This window comes from Trachurus japonicus, chromosome 16 (assembly GCF_045865225.1).
Source record: "Trachurus japonicus isolate A0001 chromosome 16, Traja_1.0".
Taxonomy (NCBI): domain Eukaryota; kingdom Metazoa; phylum Chordata; class Actinopteri; order Carangiformes; family Carangidae; genus Trachurus; species Trachurus japonicus.
Window position 1 is genome coordinate 18,751,826 of NC_140922.1, and position 22,318 is coordinate 18,774,143.

Consider the following 22,318-nt stretch of genomic DNA (forward strand, 5'->3'; position numbering starts at 1 on the left):
TTACCTTGTTCATATAGTTGAGTGTGCACTACAGTACCTTGTCTCATGACAAGTCAGGCGATTCAGTCAATAGCTGTTCAAACATCAACGTCTCTAACAGTGAGTCATAGGAGGAAATCGCCAAAGCAAGCGAGGCTCAACCTCTGGGGACCATGAATATCTGAAGAATTTCACTATAATCCACCTAATAACTGTTGAGACATTTAAGTCTGGATGAAAGTGGTAGCTTGACCTCCACAGCTATGCTGCTAGCATGGGTCAAAGGCGCATGACTATATATAAAATATATATACACATCTATACCAAAGGTAGCATTAAGGCTGGATTATGGTGCATTAGAGGAGCCGTATAGTAGGAATATAGAAAATGTGGGAAGGCAGAGGGCAAAGGAGAAAGAAAAAAAAAGAAAAAGGAAAAATATTGAAAGGCAGGAAGTCTCAGGTGTGGCCTCCACCATTATTAACCTCTTGCCTTTTAAAAATAGAGTCAAGGGTCAGACTTTTAATGAGGAGGAACCAGATGGTTCATGTCTCATTCTCAAAATACCTCCTACATCTACTGAACAGCTGTCTTGCTTCCTTCCATTTGTTTTCCATTCTGATTCCCTGTTCATCTCTCTCAGCATCCTCCCTCTCTCTCCCTTTAGCCCTCTGTCCCCTCCATCTTCTCACTTGTCACTTTTCAACCTTTAATTTTTTAACACTTGTACCCAGGTGGAATAGTGCAGAGGGCCAATATAAATATACATTTCTTTTGGTGACAGTTATTGAGCAGACATTTGTAGCTCCACCACAGCCAGTTATTCTTCCAGCTGTTCCTTTCAGCTGTGCAAGGCACTCGCTCCAGCCTCTCTCACTGTACAGGGAGCTATTGTGTTATCTCCTAGCTGCTTGTCCGTGGAGTCTGTAAATCGATCTGGCTGATGGTAATGATCTGTGTCTATGTGTGTGTCCCTGTGGTGGTTATGTGTGTCCATGTAGGACTGAGTGTGTGCACAGGGGGGGTGTCATTGGTCTATATTTACCAACTTAAGAATGAGAGAGCAGTGTTGTCCACATAACTTGGCACTGAAGGACACTTTGTGTTCAGGGTCACCCTCATGGCTTCATTAAGAGAGACATAGAGAGAGTGAGGCAGACGGGTAACAACAGGTAACACGGAGAAGTGAGACCGGACAGTATCTTCAAGGAGAGAGAGAGACAGGCAGACAGAAAAGGAAGTGGGATATTTCCATCCTACAGATCTTTGACCCGCAGAGGACTTCAGTTGTTTCTTTAAAGAAAGCGTGAGTGGGATTTCCTTTACTCAGCCTACAGCTAGATCTAGCACAAATCGCATACAGCTTTTTGTTGCCTTTCATCACTTACAGGTTACTGAGGCAGTAAATAACCAGATAAACCTCAATGAAATACATAACCACAACGCGAAGATTGGATAAAGTGCAAACTCTATCACTGCAGTGCATCTGCATAATGCTGTGAATTTTTAGTCTGTCTTGTCAGAGATGCTTCTGTTCTCATCGTTTCTCCAGCTCATTCAGCTTCTTAATGGTCTTGGTCCTTTGATGGCCTCTGTGGATGTAGCTTTTAATTACCCTCTGGGGATGGCATGAAGAAAGACCCTGTCAAGTCTAGAGAACGTTTTTCCCTTTCAATGAGTAGAACAGTAAATTATTTTTCTCTTTTCTTCTGTTGATACAGTGTTTTTTGTAAACATCACAGACCAGGAGACTGAGCTCTCATTTCACTCCTGAGACTGAAATCTGCACTGTGTGTGGAAAAGAACAGTGCTTTGCTTTTGCTCTCCTCCCTGCAGGAGCCCATGATGTGGCCTTCTCATGAAGACTGATCAATTTTAATGTGCCAGTTTTCGACCTTCCATTAACAGTGCTGAAACAAACCTCGCCGGTGAAATATAAAAAGGCAGAGAAAGCGACAGAGGCATCAGCTTGCCTGCTAGCGTGTTAGCCTGTTAGCTAACGTGCCATTGTTTTGCACAGTTTAAATGAAGGAGATGAGAAAGAATAACACATTGCACTTGTTTGTGGCACTTACACAGGTGGTTGCTATTGGGAGTGGCTGAATGAAGCCATCACTCAGGTGTGACCTGATTCTGTTTGTTGGGCGCATTCTGCATTCACTTCCCCAGAGCAGCCACATGATTAATGATGAGCAGGATGTGGGCAGCAGCATGGTGGACCTCGACTGATGAATTATTAGCACCTCAGTGGCCCACAAAGGGGTGATTCATTTTACGTGGGACTGAAACACACCACACCTGCAACCAAAAACCTACACTGAACTCAAATGAAAAAGCAAAAAAAACCATGACATAAACACAAAATAGTTTATATAACTTGAGCCATTTCATATCGACATAACAGAGAGACTTCTGTGCAAAAAGTATGACTGCTGACAAAGCGCTGTAGGATACCATTTAAAGGGATAGTTCACCCTAGAATGATATTTCGCTCATTATCTACTCACCCTCATGTTGACTAAGGGCTGGAAGAAGTTTCAGAGTCCTCCGTGGCTTCTCTGAGTTACAGGGGGTCTCAGTGTAGCAGTGCATGTCCATATAACGGTTGCAAAGGGACACCGGAGCTCTTCGTAAAAAAACACACACAAAAAAACATCCAAATACCTCCATGATGCTCGTATGTAATGTCCGTCTTGTGCTGAAGCCCCAAATTGCATAATTGTCCCGAAAAAAATTAAATAAGTCTATATTTTAAGCTTGTTTGTAGCGGAAGCTTCTCGAAGCTCCTCTTCCTGGTCCGTCCAAATCTCGCGTGATTCGCAGTAACCGCACTGACGCATGCTGACGCCGGCGCAAATCACGCGAGATTTGGATGTTTTTTTGTGTGTGTTTTTTTACGAAGAGCTCCGGTGTCCCTTTGCAACCGTTATATGGACATGCACTGCTATGCCGAGACCCCCTGTAACTCAGAGAAGCCACGGAGGAATCTGAAACTTCTTCCAGCCCTTAGTCAACATGAGGGTGAGTAGATAATGAGCGAAATATCATTCTAAGGTGAACTATCCCTTTAAGCTGAGACAATTAGTCAATTAATAAATAATCAGCAACAATTCTTATAATTGAAGGTTCTTGAATGTGGATACCGGCTGCTCTTTATAGTAAACTGAATATCTTTGGTTTGGCCAACAAACAGTTCAAAACTCTTTTCTTCTTCTACTCAACCGATGATCTGATTACTTGACAGGACAATGAGACCAATAATGAAAACACTTTGTTGTAAAAGCCTGCATCTGTTTTTTTAAATGTTCACTATTGAATTTAAGACACCAATTCTAGTGCATAAGTGGTATTTTGTGTTGAAAGCCACTTATGGCAGGTGTGTTTAGCACTTTGTAAATGGAAATTAATAGTTGACATCAGCTTGATGTGTCGTGTTTCTTTTCCAGGTTGTAATGGCGACAGATATTGATTAAGAAACATTATGTTTTTTATAGCACCCTGCTCTATTCTCTCATGCACTTCAGTTGTCAGACTCATTAAAATATCAGAAGACTGGTGTCCATTAAGATTGCACAAATTTACCAAAGAGCTTAATGGTGCAGTTAACATTTTGCATACACTTAGCACACCCTTTGGCTCAATCGCAACTCTCTGGGGATGGGGCTAGAGAATGATTTAACAATTCAGCACCCTGACAATGTGGAACAGTCATTACTTTTCCTTCTCAGCTGAGCAAAGAAGCAGAAATGTAGCTCTAAGGTCTTCTCTGAGTACAAAGCACAAAATAAATAGTTGTGCCTCTGCCAAAGCTTAAGTGTTGTCAGTGTAAAGTGGCCATTAATTTAGCAAGTCATCTGCACTCAATATGAAAAGTACAGCTTTCACTTGTTACAAGTTTTGTTCACTGCTTACAAAGATAATGTTGTTATGCTTCTGGGCGAGGCTACCCCAAAACAAACAGCTTTTAGCAGTTTCCTGTTTTTTAAAACATGACTGAGTTGTTCTCTAAGGTGAATTTAATACACATGTGAACAACTCCAATAATGTTCATGCATTTGATTTTCTAAGCCTCACAGTTTTTCAAAAAGATCACTACTTACTTACAGTAGGTTTATAAACAAACTCATGACAATACTGCAAGCGACAGCAACACTTTAGCAAATGACACAACACTACATTGAGTAGTGCGTTCAACGTGAGCCCTCAGCCCTGAGTGAAAGTACGTTCAGTGAACACATCACTGAACATGCACCATTCCCTCGCAATGACAGTCTCCACCACCAGATCCAAGAGTGATTCAGTGCTTCAGTGATTCACAGACCACAGCGTGTTCGCTGCTGAGCTCAGCTGAACGGAGAAAAGAACAAATCAGTCCAGGAAGTTATTCTGTTCAGTTTGTTCACTCAAAACAATTCATTCTTTTGAACAAAACGATTCAACACTGATTATTAATATAATTATTATTATTTTTTGTCATATTTTAGCCCTTGGTGTCTGATTGACTGTCACTGACTTTGTGATCACACTGCCTGCCTACGTATACACCTTTGCATCCCTCCACTCCTAGCTTCCCCTTCTTCCACAGGTGCCGGTTGGAGGTTACTATGGAAACCAGGACGGTGATGAGGAGAGAGAAGGAGGAGCAGTCGTCGCAGATGTCTCACAGCATGCAACTGTCCTCAGAGATCAAGAAGAAGACCTTCACTTCCAGGTGCAAACATGACTACTGACATACAGCAGGACACAGTAGCAGAGCATTATCCTTTTTATCCCTGTAAATGTTTTTTTCAAGGGGTAAGTCTGGTAATTTTACATATAAGTCTTTCTTTCTTTGGATATGTTCAACAAATCGCACAAAACAAACTACGAACAATAATAACAAGAATATAGTATTATTAATATCTGTAATTCCAAGCATTGTCTGTGTAGTCTGGTATAAGGTTCCTGTGAGTCATGGAGATTCATTGTGAAACACCAGAAAGCCTCGCTAATGCACAGGGTGATGCTGTCACAAACAATATACCCATGGACAGTATCCCCTCCCCCACCCCCACACACACAGTCCTGCTGCTGTAAATACTCAGTGCACAAATCCACAGTTGAAAAACATTTCCTAATAAATATTTACTACGTTTGAAATAACATTTGCTATAAAACCTACACTACAGTATGCAGGGGGTTTAGGAAATACAGTCATTAAAAATAATATAACTACATATCAATGTAATGACTTGTATCCTGAATAGGAATTAATGAGATGTGAAAAACAGAAGCCTTTGAACCACTGCTTCACTTTGATAAACTAACAAAAACAAAATTACAACTACAGCAGATAATTCACTATTGACAGATTTACTTAGTTAGTGACAAAGTACAAAAGCCAGTGACAGATGAAAGGTGTTTGTCAGGGAAGACAAGACAATGGCTCATTTAGTTTTACCACCAATATCATATAGTGTTTCTTATGATCCCTAACAGTCTCCTTACCTATGGGACAAGACTAATAAGAATATGTATAATCATTATTTTCCAACCGCAGCTCCAAACTTTCACCTTTAATTTTACAACAGTAAAGAAAAGTGAAGTTATATTGTTTCACAGGTCATGAAGTCTCATATTCAGCCCTCAATACTGATTTTAATTAACGCAAGAAAGAAATCATAGAGATAATTCATTTTTTCTCAAGTGTGTATAGTGTATCAGTGTATAGTTTGTACCACCTTGAAACAAGACAAAATAAGTCAAGCCACTGTGCTGCTATTAGAAAGAACACTTGTGGCCACAAAAACAAAACAGTCATTTAACAGGCTGATTAATATTGCAACTAGGTTAGATTATGTGACACTATAGATAATGTCTTTATTAATTAAAAAAGGACTAATTAACACATTAACAGAAGTTGCATTGTAGTGTGTCCACATTTTACAATCAGAAAACATTATTAATGAATCTTCTACAGTGTTTATAGCTGCTGCCTGAATGTGCACTTAGAAAAGTACTACCTGCACCGTTCTCAATGAGTCAGCGTTAATACATTTCAGTCTTTGCCCTTTCATAACTTCACTCTGATGATTCCAGATGCAGGAGATGCACTCAATGAACGTAGAGAGTGCTGTTCACAATTGCAAGGCATAAATTCAAACTTGCACTGTAAATTTGGTTAAACTTTAAAATGGATTTTCAGGAATCTGGCAGAAGATGAGGATTACTGTTATATTAGTCCACTAGTACCGTTATGGAAATATGAGAAGTTGGACACAGCAACAGTTGGTTAAACAGCATGAAAGAGCTGTGTGAAACTGTGTGTGCCCACTTTACAAGATTAGCAACAAGAATAGGAACTGCTCAGTACACAAGATGAACATGCAGATTAATTCATAGCAAATGGGGTTTCAGCATTGGTGTAGAAATTTACAGGGACCCTCAGTGATGGTGATGGAAACCATGACTTAAAGCAGAAGTAAGTGGTCCGGTCGTTTTCGCTAATGCTGCGTTCCAGGCAGGCTTTTGAAACCGTAAATTACAGCTTCAAGTCACAACTTACGACTTTGTAGCGTTCCAGGCAACCCACTTGTGTTTTTCCGACCTGTTTCACCTGTGAAAGTCACTAGAACGGCCACTCGTAACTTCCGACCCGTGAACTCGTACCAGATCGAACTGGTACGACTTCACAGGTCGGAAAAACACGAGTTACGGGTTACCTTGAACGCACCATAACAGTCCTCGTCCCTACGTCACCACATTCACGGCGTCCCTTGGCTGCACACACAGCCCTTCATGCCGTTCTCTCTACTCATTGGATAAAAATTGTAGGATACAAGAAAAGTTTTCTCCTCGGCTCAGAGCAGAGCAGAGTGACTGAGAGACCCGTGTTTCGGTCCAAACACTCTATGTAAGTGATTGTTGTCGGAAGATATAACTATTTAAGACTTATATTAACACAAAAATATCGCTTACTTCTGCTTTAATCTTACATGGTCCACCAAAACATGTGTAACAACACATGTAATGGATATTTGTGAATCTTTACACCTCGTATATATAGTACAGACCTGTCCACTTGCAGTGTCCAAAAGAACAAAAACAAATTAAAGCCGCAAGCGGCTATGACGGGCCCTCGCTCCACGCCACTCGGCGTCCCCGCTACCCCCGGGCCGCTCTTCGAAAACCCCCGCGCGCAACCGGACGTGGGCGGCCGCGTCGAGGGCGGTCCCCTCGTCGAACACGTGACGTTTCGAGCAAAACGGACAAAGTACGATGGAGTTATGGCAGGTTTACGGTTCGTCCACCAGGGGGCGGTAACGGGATGTGGGCCGTTGCGTACGGGGTCGTGACCTCATCACACATGTGAAGTTTCGAGCTGATCGGACAATGTCGATGCAAAACGCGACATTTCCTGTGTCCACAAGGGGGCGTATTGAGCGAGCTAGCGTACGATCAAATGGAGGGGTAGAGGGCAGGCCCCTGATCATGTACTGAAATTTTGAAGTGACTACGACCAAGTATGTGGGCGTGGAAGGCAAACGTAATAGCATGGCGACTAAACGAGCAGTTGGCCAACTTTGTCGCCCCCTAGCAGCCACGCCGTTTCACGTAGAGAAAAGCTTTTAATAGTGTTTGACCAGCTCGGTCTCCTGATGATCTGTAGCGAATATGAAGTCAATCGGGCAAAATCCGTGGGAGGTGGCAGTTCACGATGGAGCGCTATTCCTGTCGCCGCCACAAGGGGGCCATTAGCCGTAGCGTCATAGCGTTCACGAAATACCTTCACCAACTTGTTCGGCATGTTTTAGAAGTGGAATGAAGTTGATGGGGGCAACTATGTATTTTTAATGAATTTTAGCGCACTTCCTGTTACCACCGGGGGGCGCTATGAGTGACGTAGGAAAATAATATGTCGGATCGTTCAGGGTCACGCCATCATCATGTGCACCAAGTTTGAAGCTGCTGCGATCAAATCTGTGGGCGTGATAGCATTTAAACCTTTTTAGCTGAATTCGGGAACTTGGCCGTGCCCTAGTAGCCACGCCCTTTGACCTACACACCTGCGGAGCACAAGCCGTAATCAGCTCAGTCTGGAGATGTTCCGTGCCCAATTTGAAGTCAATCGGACGAACTCCCTCGGAGGAGTTCGTTTTGCGTCAGAGAAATGCTAACCAAAATGGCCGACTTCCTGTTGGGTTTAGGGCGTGGCTCCAATTCAATTTTTTGTATGTTTGGGTATGATACACGTGTGTGTCGAGTTTCGTATGTGTACGACAAAGTAAGCGAAATTTGTCTATGGAGAATTTCGGAAAAACTTCAAGGGGGCGCTATTGAGGCATTTAGCCACGCCCATGGGAAACGACTCTATCCGCTGAAAGAGCTCGCCATTCTTGACCTGTGGATGAAATTTCGTGAGGACACGACTTCGTTAAAGCCAGGAAAAAGGCAAACGTAATTGTACGATAAAAAATCGTCAGTCGCCGCGGCGGCACACGGACGCCGTTCGTCGTATCTTCACAGCGTTCATAATGTAGCTTCAGCAACTGGTTCTGCATGTATTAGAAGTGGAATGAAGTTGATCGGGTGAAGTATGGATTTTTAACGAATTTTTGCGTACTTCCTGTTACCACCGGGGGGCGCTATGAGCCAGGCAGGAAGTCGATACATCAAAACGTTCAGGGCGGAGCCAACGTCATGTCCTTTGAATTTCAAGTGGCTACGACGAAGTATGTGCGCGTAATTGGGAAACGTAATTTTACGACAAAAAATCGTCAGTCGCCGCGGCGGCACACGGACGCCATTGCTCGTAGGGTCAAAGCGTTCATGATGTAGCTTCACCATCCGGGTCTGCATGTACTAGAAGTGGAACGAAGTCGATTTGGTCAACTACGTATTTTTAACGAATTTTTGTACGTTTCCTGTTACCACCGGGGGGCGCTATGAGCGACGTACGCAAATAATATGTCGGATCGTTCAGGGTCTCACCATAGATTTTTGCACCAAGTTTGAAGCATCTACGATCAAGTATGTGGGCATGAGAGCCGTTCGTATTTACATGGCGAGCACCGAAACAGTCGCCAAACTTCGGGGCACGCCAGAGGCCAACCCCTTTGAGCTACAGACCTGCGGAGCACAAGATAAGCTCAGCTAGGTCTGGCGATGTTCTGGACCCAATTTGGAGCCGATCGGGCGTAACCCCTCGGAGGAGTTCGTTTTGCGTAAACCAACTTTGAAGCAAAATGGCCGACTTCCTGTTGGTTTTAGGGTATGTCATTTTATGAAATTTTTTGAAGATCTCGGGTTGATGAATATGTTTACCAAGTTTCGGACAAATCGGTGTCGCAGACCCTCATTCCCTATGCGCGGTCTAGGGGGCGCTGTGGTGCCATTTGGCCACGCCCACATGCGAGACCACCACAGAATCGAAATTTTCGGGCTTCCCCCCCTGCGACTAAAATTTGGTGACTTTTCGAGCATGGCAAAGGGGTCGAAATCGCGTTCAAACGCGGAGAAGCATAATAATAATAATAATAATAATAATAATTAAAGCCGCAAGCGGCGATGACGGGCCCTCGCTCACCCATGCGACCGCGGGGCCTGAGGCACGCCGGGGATGTGGCGCGAAGGTGAAAGGGAGAAAAAACCAGGAAGGAGGCAAAAAAAAAGTAATATTTCGTTCATCCACTAGGGGGCAGTAATGGGATGCGTGCAGGTGTGTTCAGGGTCAGTCCCTCATCACACATGTGAAGTTTGGAGTGAATCGGACAAAGCATGAGGGAGTTATGAGCAGTTAATGGTTCATCCACTAGGGGGCAGTAATGGTATGCGTGCAGGTGTGTTCAGGGTCAGTCCCTCATCACACATGTGAAGTTTCGTTGAAATTGGACAAAGTATGAGGGAGTTATGAGCAGTTAAAGGTTCGTCCACTAGGGGGCAGTAATGGGATGCGTGCAGGTGCGTTCAGGGTCAGTCCCTCATCACACATGTGAAGTTTCTTGGAAATCGGACAAAGCATGAGGGAGTTATGAGCAGTTAAAGGTTCGTCCACTAGGGGGCAGTAATGGGATGCGTGCAGGTGTGTTCAGGGTCAGTCCCTCATCACACATGTGAAGTTTCGTTGAAATTGGACAAAGCATGAGGGAGTTATGAGCAGTTAAAGGTTCGTCCACTAGGGGGCAGTAATGGGATGCGTGCAGGTGTGTTCAGGGTCAGTCCCTCATCACACATGTGAAGTTTCGTGGAAATCGGACAATGTTGATGTAAAATATGGCACTTCCTGTTTCCACTAGGGGGCGAAAGGAGTGAGATCGCCTACGACCATATAGAAATGCTGAGGTCGTGACCCTTGACCTGTGTACCAATTTTCATGTTGATACGAGTTCAATAAAGCCACCCAAAGGGCAAACGCATTGTCATGGCGAGGAATGATAGCCACGCCCCCACACGGACGCCATTACTCGTAGCTTCACAGTCTTCATAATGTAGCTTCACCAACTGGTTCTGCATGTTTTAGAAGTGGAATGAAGTTGATGGGGCAAAGTATGTACATTTTCCAAATTTTAGTCCACTTCCTGTTACCACCGGGGGGCGCTATGAGTTACGTGGGAAGTTAATATATCGGGACGTTCAGGGCGGAGCCATCGTCATGTCCAGCAAGTTTGAAGTTGATTGGATGAAGTATGTGGGCGTGAGAGCCACACGTATGGACATGGCGAGCACGCCAAAGTGAATTGAGCGCTGGCAGTCACGCCCTTTGACCTACGGACTCACGGAGCACAAGATAAGCTCAGCTAGGTCTGGAGATGTGGTGTACCTAATTTCAACTTGATCGGGCGAACGCTCTGGGAGGAGTTAATTTTAGGCGGGAAAAATCAAAACCAAAATGGCCGACTTCCTGTTGTGTTGAGGTCATGAGGTCAAGAGGATTTTTTGTATATCTGGGTATAATACATATGTGTACCGAATTTTGTGTGTGTATGACAAAGTAAGACGATGGCGATGCCATTGACACGTGTTTGTAGGGGGCGCTATTCAGCCATTTGGCCACGCCCATTTCCAACGACTTTAAAATATCAAATTTTTCGCGAGGCCTGATGTGCATGCCAAAATTCACGCGTTTTGGGGCATGTTGAGGCCCCCAAAAATGCGATTTTAGGGAGAATATAATAATAATAATAAACATAGCAATTACAATAGGGCTTTCGCTGGGCGACTTGCAGTCGCCGCTCGGGCCCTAATAATAATTAAAGCCGCAAGCGGCGATGGCGGGCCCTCGCTCGCCCATGCCACCGCGGGGCCTGAGGCACGCCGGGGCCGTGGCGCGGAGCAGAAATGGAGAAAAAACCTGGAAGGAGGCCAAAAATGCAATGTTTCGTTCATCCACCAGGGGGCAGTCACCGCATGTGGTCTGGTGCGTTCAGGGGCCGCCCCTCATCACTCATGTGAAGTTTGGAGTGAATCGGACAAAGCATGAGGGAGTTATGAGCAGTTAAAGGTTCGTCCACCAGGGGGCAGTAATGGGATGCGTGCAGGTGTGTTCAGGGTCAGTCCCTCATCACACATGTGAAGTTTCGTGGAAATCGGACAAAGCATGAGGGAGTTATGAGCAGTTGAAGGTTTGTCCACTAGGGGGCAGTAATGGGATGCGTGCAGGTGTGTTCAGGGTCAGTCCCTCATCACACATGTGAAGTTTCTTGTAAATCGGACAAAGCATGAGGGAGTTATGAGCAGTTAAAGGTTTGTCCACTAGGGGGCAGTAATGAGATGCATGCAGGTGTGTTCAGGGTCAGCCCCTCATCACACATGTGAAGTTTTGTGGAAATCGGACAAAGCATGAGGGAGTTATGAGCAGTTAAAGGTTTGTCCACTAGGGGGCAGTAATGGGATGCGTGCAGGTGTGTTCAGGGTCAGCCCCTCATCACACATGTGAAGTTTCGTGGAAATCGGACAATGTTGATGCAAAAAATGGCACTTCCTGTTTCCACTAGGGGGCAACATGAGTGAGATTGCCTATGAGCATATGGAGACGTTGAGGTCGTGACCCTTGACCTGTGTATCAATTTTCATGATGATACGAGTTCATTAAAGCCATCAAAAAGCCAAACGTATTTTCATGGCGAGGAATTGATGGTAGCCACGCCCCCACAGGGACGCCATTACTCGTAGCTTCACAGTCTTCATAATGTAGCTTCACCAACTGGTTCTGCATGTTTTAGAAGTCGAATGAAGTTGATGGGGTCAACTATGTATTTTTAATGAATTTTAGTTCACTTCCTGTTACCACCGGGGGGCGCTATGAGCGACGTAGGCAAATAATATGTCGGATCGTTCAGGGTCTCGCCATAGATTTTTGCACCAAGTTTGAAGCGTCTACGATCAACTATGTGGGCATGAGAGCCGTTCGTATTTACATGGCGAGCACCGAAACAGTCGCCACACTTGGGGGCACGCCAGAGGCCAAGCCCTTTGAGCTACAGACCTGCGGAGCACAAGATAAGCTCAGCTAGGTATGACGATGTTGCGTACCTAATTTCAACTTGATCGGGCGAACGCTGTGGGAGGAGTTCAGTTTAGGCGGGAAAAATCAAAACCAAAATGGCCGACTTCCTGTTGGGTTGAGGTCATGAGGTCAAGAGGCTTTTTTGCATATCTGGGTATAATACATATGTGTACCAAATTTTGTGAGTGTAGGCCAAAGTTAGCAAAATTCCCTATGGGCATTTTTGGACTTTGTAGGGGGCGCTATTCCGCCATTTTGCGTCGACCGTGTGTGACAACTCAAAAATATCGAATTTCGGATCCGGCCGGACGCCCATGCAAAAGTACACGCATTTTCGCCTTTGGGAAAGGGGTCAAAATGGCGTTTTAAGAGCGCAAGAATAATAATAATAATAATTAAAGCCGCAAGCGGCGATGACGGGCCCTCGCTCGCCCATGCCACCGCGGGGCCTGAGGCATGTCGGGGCTGCAATGCTTCGTTCATCCACCAGGTGGCGCTAAGCAGTTGTGGGTGGGTGCGTTCAGGGGAGGCCCCTCATCACTCATGTGAAGTTTGGAGTGAATCGGACAAAGCATGAAGGAATTATGAGCAGTTAAAGGTTCGTCCACCAGGGGGCAGTAATGGGATGCGTGCAGGTGTGTTCAGGGTCAGTCCCTCATCACACATGTGAAGTTTCGTGGAAATCGGACAATGTTGATGTAAAATATGCCACTTCCTGTTTCCACTAGGGGGCAAATGAGTGAGATCGCCTACCAGCATATGGAAACGTTGAGGTCGTGACCCTGGACCTGTGTACCAATTTTCATGTTGATACGAGTTCAATAAAGCCATCCAAAGGGTAAACGTATTGTCATGGCGAGGAATGATAGCCACGCCCCCACAGGGATGCCATTACTCGTAGCTTCACAGTCTTCATAATGTAGCTTCACCAACTGGTTCTGCATGTTTTAGAAGTGGAATGAAGTTGATGGGGCAAAGTATGTACATTTTCAAAATTTTAGTACACTTCCTGTTACCACCGGGGGGCGCTATGAGTTACGTGGGAAGTTAATATATCGGGACGTTCAGGGCGGAGCCATCATCATGACCAACAAGTTTGAAGTTGATTTGATGAAGTATGTGGGCGTGAGAGCCACTCGTATGGACATGGCGAGCACGCCAAAGTGAATTGAGCGCTGGCAGCCACGCCCTTTGACCTACGGACTCACGGAGCACAAGATAAGCTCAGCTAGGTCTGGAGATGTGGTGTACCTAATTTGAACTTGATCGGGCGAACGCTCTGGGAGGAGTTAATTTTAGGCGGGAAAAATCAAAACCAAAATGGCCGACTTCCTGTTGTGTTGAGGTCATGAGGTCAAGAGGATTTTTTGTATATCTGGGTATAATACATATGTGTACCGAATTTTGTGTGTGTATGACAAAGTAAGACGATGGCGATGCCATTGACACGTGTTTGTAGGGGGCGCTATTCAGCCATTTGGCCACGCCCATTTCCAACGACTTTAAAATATCAAATTTTTCGCGAGGCCTGATGTGCATGCCAAAATTCACGCGTTTTGGGGCATGTTGAGGCCCCCAAAAATGCGATTTTAGGGAGAATATAATAATAATAATAAACATAGCAATTACAATAGGGCTTTCGCTGGGCGACTTGCAGTCGCCGCTCGGGCCCTAATAAACATTTGCATTTCAAGGTAGCGTTTTTTCCTGCCAGGTCACTTGAGTACTTGATTACTTGATTACTTGCTTGGTTACTTGTTGCTTGTCGGTGATCGGTGTGGATGTCGAATTACAATAGGGACCTCCCTGGGTCGTTGACACAGGCTCGGGCCCTAATAATTGCACAGCAGGCACACCAGTGCTCCTAAGTGCAGTATCATTGTCATTTGTCCCCGTCTGCAGTGAGTTATTTAATTATTATAACCTGTGGGTCTGCAATCTTCATCACTGAATGAACAGAACTGCATCCATTTCTATCCTCTGGGACAATGAAAATAAGTTATTATTCCATCAACCTTAGCTCAGTTGACCTTTGAGGTCACATTTCTGCTTTGTTAAAAAAAAAAAAAAAAAGAAGCAAGAGATTGTAGGTGCACTGTAAAATGAATCCATACAGAACACAAAGTACTAATCAAAATTATCTTCATGTGAGACTGAAGCGTGGCCACCGGCTGGTTTAGAAAACAAAACAGTTCAGGAATGTATTTCTGCTAGTTCATACAATTGCTCACAGGTAAAGTTGCTGACATCCATGCAACCATTAAGACAGACTGTCCAGTGACTCTCTGAGGTTTCCTCTTTTTCATTTCCTCCTGCTAGTTAAAATTTTGAGGAAGCCAGCTGTTTATATACACATAAACACACAACCCCCATTCTCCTGAATAGTGACAGTATCATCTCTTACAAAAGTGTCCATTCATGTGGGAGCGCATGTGTGTATGTTCCTGTTCATATGCATGTTTGTTTCTGTCCCTGTGTGTGTAACGCTATTGGCTGTAGTTGAGTGATACTGCGCAGCTGCAGGCTCTGCACTACATTACATTATTCAATGGCCTAAGCCCCTCAGCACACACTCAGGGAACCTAAACAAAAGGGGAAAAAACAGAAAGACGACAAGAAAAGCAGAAGTTGTCCTCCGAGTGCTGTGAAACGGGGAAATTTTCCAGCTTACAAACAAAAGAAAACGAGAAGTCATGTCAATTTGCATTGCCATGGCTTGTTGAAAGTAATGCCTGAGGCTAAGTAGTAGCAGCAACGGTAACTGGAGGTGTGTATATACACACCTGGGTAAATATACAGTGCAGTGCTGACACTCAAACTTTGAGATTTTTGTATTCATCCTTTCCAAATGAGCAGTGTTGCTTTGTTATTGCCATACTACTATACTTAAACAAATATTGTAAATATAGCTCTAATAACAAAGAGCAAGGAAAACATTCACACTTAAAATATCCGTCGCCGAGTTGTCATAATTACTCCTGTTAAAGTGCATTACAGTGTGGATAAATGGAGAACAAAAATGTATGCTTCTCCTGTTACCAACATGTCTTTCAACATCACTGCCTCAAGTGACCTTGTCGCTATCAACACATACCCCCTTGTCTTCATGGGGTTGCACACAGAAAAGGTCAGCCCAGTTTATTGTTGGCACTTTAAACGGAGCGCTTCATCTGTGTGTGTGCCGATGAAGAGATTATTTAAAGTGTAAAGAGACAGTAACTAGATTGACTTTACTGTGTGCCCAGTGATATCAAGTAGAACACAAACAGCTCGACTACCAGTGAACCCAGACACATTGTGGACTATGCTATGATACCATAGCAATTACAATTGCTATTGTATCAACCCATTGGATTGGGTCCAAAACACTGGCTCATAAACACCACACTGTCACCATTGGCAGAGCTCATATCAGCAACCCCTGTTCCCCTTGATTAATAAGCTCCCTATAGACAACAGTGTGAGTTTGTTCACCAGTCAGTCAAAAGGGGAACATTCACAGAGCAGAAGCAGCTGATTATGGTCATAACATTTCACACTGGTGAGAGAAAACAGGTCAGCTGGATTAGCACCTTCCACATGGGAGGCAACTAGATTGAACAGATAAAAGGCTGGGCTATAGCTAAACAAGGGGTAAACTGCTCAGACAGCCGGTAGGCACTTTTGCATATAGACTCTTTTGTACAAAGATGATGGCTGAGATTACAAAACATCCACATAAAAGTACAGCATTTTTCAATTTAAATATGAGCAGAATCTGAATCTCTAAATCCTATTGTAATAGTTTAGACAACACAGGAGTGTGTGTTTACACTGAGCAGTGACAAATCTGCTCTGCCACACAATGAAGCACACTTGGTCGCTTACCCCTGAGCTGCGTTGACAGAGGGTATTAGTGTGACAAACAATACCAACATCGTATTTCAAACAGCGGCTGCCTTTCATGGATTCCCACCTCTTTGCAGTTTGAGTCGTTTTGTTTGATTTTTGGCTCCATCGCTCTAGTTCTTCACAATGAGAAGAAGAGACAGAATATCCATTAAAGTTTTCAGATCAGAGTGGTCGGCTTTTAACTGAATCCCTGAAGTGTGTGAATAAATTAAACCTCATGTATATGAGTAGGAGAGTCACTGCTGCTTTCTAGTGGCAGAACAGAGTAATGGTGATGAACTTGAGATTGGATAATGTGCCATAAACTGTGACAAAATGAAAAGGCATGCAAGTATGATCACTAAATCCTTTCATCAATAGTATAAATAACTGTGAAGGATGACAAGGGAAGATATCTAATTTTTAATCGTTCACCTGTGTCATTTGATGATATGCAAGATATCTTGTGTTAATCAGGCTTTGTTTTATTCCCCTCACCTCAACGTTCTCTGGATGTGACAGTGATGAGGAAGCCTCCTACTCCGATTTCTATCCCATCATTCCTGCTGACCTGATGTCTGTCAAGGAGATCCTGAAGATGGACAACTTACCACGCCACAGGACATGGTGAGGCAAAGAAATCCAGTCAAATCCACCCACTAACCTTTAAAAGAACATGTGCACCTGCATATTCATTTCCTCGTTTCCAATCATGTAGCATGAGTGCAATACACACAATTAAGCAGCTAAAGGTCAGGAGCTTCAGTTGACGTTCACATCAAACGAAAAAATGTGATGATGCTTGTTCCAGACAGGCTGGTTTAAGTCTGGACTGAACCTGCTAAGACTTTCAAGGGCATCAGCATCTGGAGCATTTTTTGCCTTTAATGGAAAGCACAGTCAAGAGAGAGACAGGAAATGGGGAGGCAGAGCGGGGGGGGGGGGTGACATGCAGGAAAGGGCCACTCGATGGGGATTCGAGCCTGCAGTGAGGACTGTGGCCTCAACACATGGGGCGGCTTCTCCACCAACTGAGCTAAACACCACCCCCAGCATCTGGAGCTTTTACCAAGAATGGTGGAAATGGACGGAAACACCCCGTTCCCCCCTGACTGGTTGGATCTGACAGGGAAGCCTCTCAGAATGCACAGGATGTCGAACCTTGAGGCGGATGGGCTACAACAACAAAAGATCACATCAGGTTCCATTATATATATAAAAAAACAGCCTGGTGTGATGAATCTCAATTTCTGCTGAGCCATGCAGATGGTTGGGTCTAAATTTGGGATCAACAGCATGAATCCATGAACCCAACTTACTTTGTGTCAGCATGGTGGTGGGTGTGGGGAATGTCTGTTTGGCATACTACTGTAAGACTACGAGTAGGCCTGCACGATATCAGCAAAATGTCCAATGTGCGATGACACCGTTCAATATTGTGATGACGATATGACTTGCGATAAATAAGCAGATATTCAGGTGTGCGTATTAAAGGTAAGGGTAAGAGATCCTGGACAAACGGTTTGAGCAGGCTATATTTTGAAAATACACAATTCAAAAGTCCAAGCCCCTTTCCTCGGACTTCTCCCCGCATCTACGCCTCCAGAGCACAGGAATGCACAATACTTTGCGTTGGGTTCTCAAGGTGACACCCCACTACACGCAACAGTATTGCAGAAAACCACGAGAAGACGTGCCAGTACAAATATGCAGATTGATGCCATGTGGACGCGTTTCCTGACTGAAGTCCGCTGCTGTTGTTGTTGCTGTTACATTATGTAGTGTAGCGCAGGTTACAGGTATGAGGTGTATGAATGAGTGTGAAGGCATGGAATCTGAAAGTAAAACTTACTCATCGCATTTCAGGTAACTTTTTGCGTTGTGTTTATCTTGCATGTTGATATCACGATGACAATTAAAATGAGATTAATCGGTCAGCCCCAGTCAATCGTGGTTTTAATTGAACTGTGCAATTAATCACAACATAATCAAAAATCACAACCAAAAGGAATGTCCAAATGGCAGAAGCTGCAGTTTTTGATAAAAAGGTACAACATTGTTGTGCATTGTTTGCACTTGAAGTGTTGTGTTGCTACAGTGACCAACAAATCATATTCTAAAGACGAAAAAGACATGAAACAACGTGTAAACTTCTTGTGGAACCCATGCGACCAAGAACATGGAGATTTTAAAGGATTTACTACATTGCTATGCTCAGTATTGCAAATTCACAACATAACACTGTATAATATTGTCATGTCACCCACCCCTGACAAGACTAATATGCTGGCAGCCAACAAATGTGGTTCAACTGTTGGTTCTAAAGGGCAACACATTTGCATACTTCAGACCAATTTAGGAAACCATTGCAGTCAAATTAATTCATCTGATAAACTGCACCTCACAGCTGCCAGAACCCGTTCAGATTATTAAAACATTTTTGACAAACTTTTAATGGTTGAGGTTCACAACAACAAATCACAGCCAGCACGGGGCATATTCAAAACCCTCTGTCCTCCCTCTTCATTGCCACTACCACATCCTTTTTTTTGCACTTTATTTGAGAAAGAGGGGTGGGTCAAGTTTCACTGGTGCTTTTTCCCTGCAAGCCATTGACAGCTCAAGAGCTTTTATGCCAACAGAGTCTCAATAAGCAACAGAAATCAAGCTTCTTTTTTCTCTCTCCTCTGTCAGTAAAAGGCCAGCTGGGGACTTGCCCCATCATATGCCATCTCACGGACGTCAAGAAGCCAATAAGCCATAACCATTCAGCTGGGCCATTACAGCAGAGCCTTGTTCATTTGTAGTGATGGAGCAGAGGATGGGGTCTTTCATCTCACTAGAAAGGCATTAAAGCCAAAATATTAGTTAATTTGCATCAATTAGTCAATCAACAGAGGACTAACTACTCTTTCAAGCACAAAGGCCAGACTTTTCCGGTTGTGCTTCAAATGGTGATATTTTGCAAGAGTTTTTAGACAAAAAGACAAAATCAATCAATTCAAAGACATCAGCTTTGGCTTTGGTTAGGGGTGACAGCTAATTTCAGACCAAATTAAGAAATTAAGTACATAACAGATTATGAAATCTGATCTCATCATCATTAGGTGGATGGATAAGTTCACCAGACATATAAAGAAGTCAGCATGTGACTGGTGGATATGCAAAGCATTTTTAACTTATTATGAATCAGAATCCAAGAAGACTTTGTTAGGGACATGAAGCAGCCATCTTTCACTTTCTAAGTGTCTTAGGATCATGTTGCCAGGACAGGATTAGCACTGAGCTGTCATGAGGAGGCTGTCATATCTAAAAACAAGTCCCAGAACAGGGATGCTCAGGTCACACAGAACAGGAAGCCTCTTATGACATAATTTGCTTCACCAAAATCCCCTTTTTACTGCAGGGGCACCTTGTCCTGTCTGGGTCATGCAGTATCTGAGCTGGAATTCAATACCACTTTCACATTTGGAGGATTAGCAGCAGCTGCTTTCCTGCTCTCCAATTCATCCAGAACCTGATTAGACTCTTGTTGTGTAAGAAAGGATTTGACATCTCTACTGTGTGTGACTCACTGACTTCTTCATCATTGCTAAAAATACCACTGATATATCCTTCCTCAAGCAGTGAAAGGAACCTCTGGCTTTGACAGTAAGTAGATGGATGGACAAGAGGTCACAATGAGAGCTGAAGAGGATGAGCAACACGAGAAGATGGAGGGAGAGTGAAAAGGGGAGAAGTCATCGACGGCAAAATCACCCCCTCTTGAAAAGACAAAACACATCTGACAGTAATGAGCCTCAGCTGCGGCAATGTGCCCCTGCCAAATTGGCATCTCATTAGGGTGCCCTCTCCCATGCCACCACCATATCCCTCCATCTCATCATCGACTGTCTATCCCATCCGCTAACATACTTAGCTCTAATTCTAAAGTCTCATCTCCCTCTGAAGTGCTGAGACGAATATGGTGTGGATGGATATTTCGGGCTGAAAACCTAGTGATGCAGAAGATGATTGACTCCTCCCAGGATGAGGGAGGAAGGACGGAAGGATGAAGTTGAAAGCTCTCGAGGATTGGCACACTGTTTCTGGAGGGCCTGAGTGCTGCAAGATGGGGGAGCATGACATTTGTTTTGATTTGTGTGGAAATGAATGCGCTACATCTTTGTGCGCTGGCATGTGTGGTGCCAATTGCATATCTACTATCAGATTCACATAATGGTTTCACCACTATCTTCTCCTCGTCGGGGTAACGTAAATTATCCCGCTGACTCATGCTTGCCTGCTTTTTCGTGGCAGGAGGGGTTTGCTGTTCCTCATACCAATAAGAAATATTAAAATTTCCATTTAGAGCAATAATTAAGCTGTAAACCCTCTCATACCCGCTGACTTGATGTGTTCCAGTGGTTCATTCCCTCAAGGCTTAAAATCTCTGAGCCCACACAGATTAAAAACACAGACAGGCGCACACACTTTACAAAACGTGCCCGTGGCTGAAAACGTCTACACTGTGTTTCTGGGTGCCCCAGAGTACAAGTGTGTGTGTGTGGACTTGCAGTTGTCTACATATGCATCCATGCATGTGCATATTTATTTGCATATTTATTCATGCCGTTTGTACATTTCACTGAATTATCACAAGCGTTTGTCGGACCATTCATGCTCTAGTGGCCATCAAAGTGCAGAGAAGTGTTTGTGAATATTTAAGATTCTGTCTCTGTTTGTTGTGGCAGTGTGTGTATGTGAAGTACGTGTTCAAATAATTAAGCCCTGGGGACCGTCAATCAAAAGGCAGTTGAAGATACACACCCCTCAGGCGATGTGAGAGAGGGGTAATAAAACGTTGCATTTAAAAGTCAGGCAAAATTCATGAGTGCTGATGTGTGTACACTTGCATACATATGGATGAAATATGTGCACACATGACAGCATGCGATTCCACGGACAGATGGGAATATTCAAAGCTATAATATATCGGAAATATATATTGCAGACTGCTACAGGGTTGATCTAGGACATATTCACAGTCTAGCTTAATCATTCCTATATAGTGAGGATGTAAATCAAAAACAGGCTTCAACCTCAGGCCACAGTTACAGCACCTTCCAATGATGCTCAAACAAAGAAAAATACAAACTTGTTTCTCCTGAGTGAAGAGACACAGCTACCTGCCATCACCGTGACAACAAGCTAGATGAAAGAGAAGTCAAGGATGTCACACAACTGAAGACACAGGGTCGCTTTGAACTGTCCACAGCTGAAGGATTACTGCAGTGGCGTATGTGAGAGTACAAGCGCTGCATGTCGTCACCGTGATGTGAATCAGCAGTGGCGGCGGCAGAGAGGCTCAATATTCTGCTCATCAACGCGTGCGAGGGTGGCGCTCGTGTGAAATGACACAAATGGAGCAACAAACCACCAACCGCATGGCAGAGGCGTTTAAATGACATTTGTCTGTAAATAGACTGGGAGAGGGTCAAACAATGTGAAATTGCTTGTTGCTCGTTTCCCGTAAAGTGGTTGACCCCTCTTGTTGCAATCCATGTTCAAACCTTTGTTTGAACTGCCGTCTTGAACTGCTCCTGCCACCTCCTCTGATGGAGGTATGGGTTTTTGTGACAGCCTGCTTGAGATGGTCAAATGTAGCCAATTAATTCCTGTCAGGCTTCAGTAAAAATATTTTCTGCTTCAGAAAACACTTTGAATTTGTATATGAGCAAACACACAACAATATCTATAACTTAGTTTTATGCACTTTGCTACACAACTGTAAGTCTATCCTTTAAGTCTATCCTTTTTATCTGAAAGAACTATGCGCAAGTGCTACACAAAAAGTATAGTTCTTACAGATAAATTTGTCTAAATCTAATCCAAATATCTTCAAACCCAATTTCAGTTAAAGCAGAAGTAAGCGATCCGGTCGTTTTGGCTAACTTCTTGTCAGCCGATGGAGTTAGCAGCCCCCGCCCTCGTCATGGATCTATT

General features: G+C 44.0%; 1 protein-coding gene across 2 annotated transcripts in view; it reads left to right on the top strand.

The window, feature by feature from the left end:
* Positions 1-1,071: 1,071 nt before the first annotated feature.
* Positions 1,072-22,318, top strand: part of myom3 (myomesin 3) — a 63,901-nt gene continuing 42,654 nt past the window's right edge. For both annotated transcript variants that reach the window (XR_015037866.1, XM_085802369.1), the window contains exons 1-3: positions 1,072-1,285; positions 4,565-4,690; positions 16,856-16,960. Coding sequence is in view for 1 of the 2 variants with exons in the window: in XM_085802369.1 (XP_085658495.1) it covers positions 4,584-4,690; positions 16,856-16,960 (212 nt within the window). In the remaining variant the exon portion in view is untranslated. The remainder of the gene's footprint in view (positions 1,286-4,564; positions 4,691-16,855; positions 16,961-22,318) is intronic.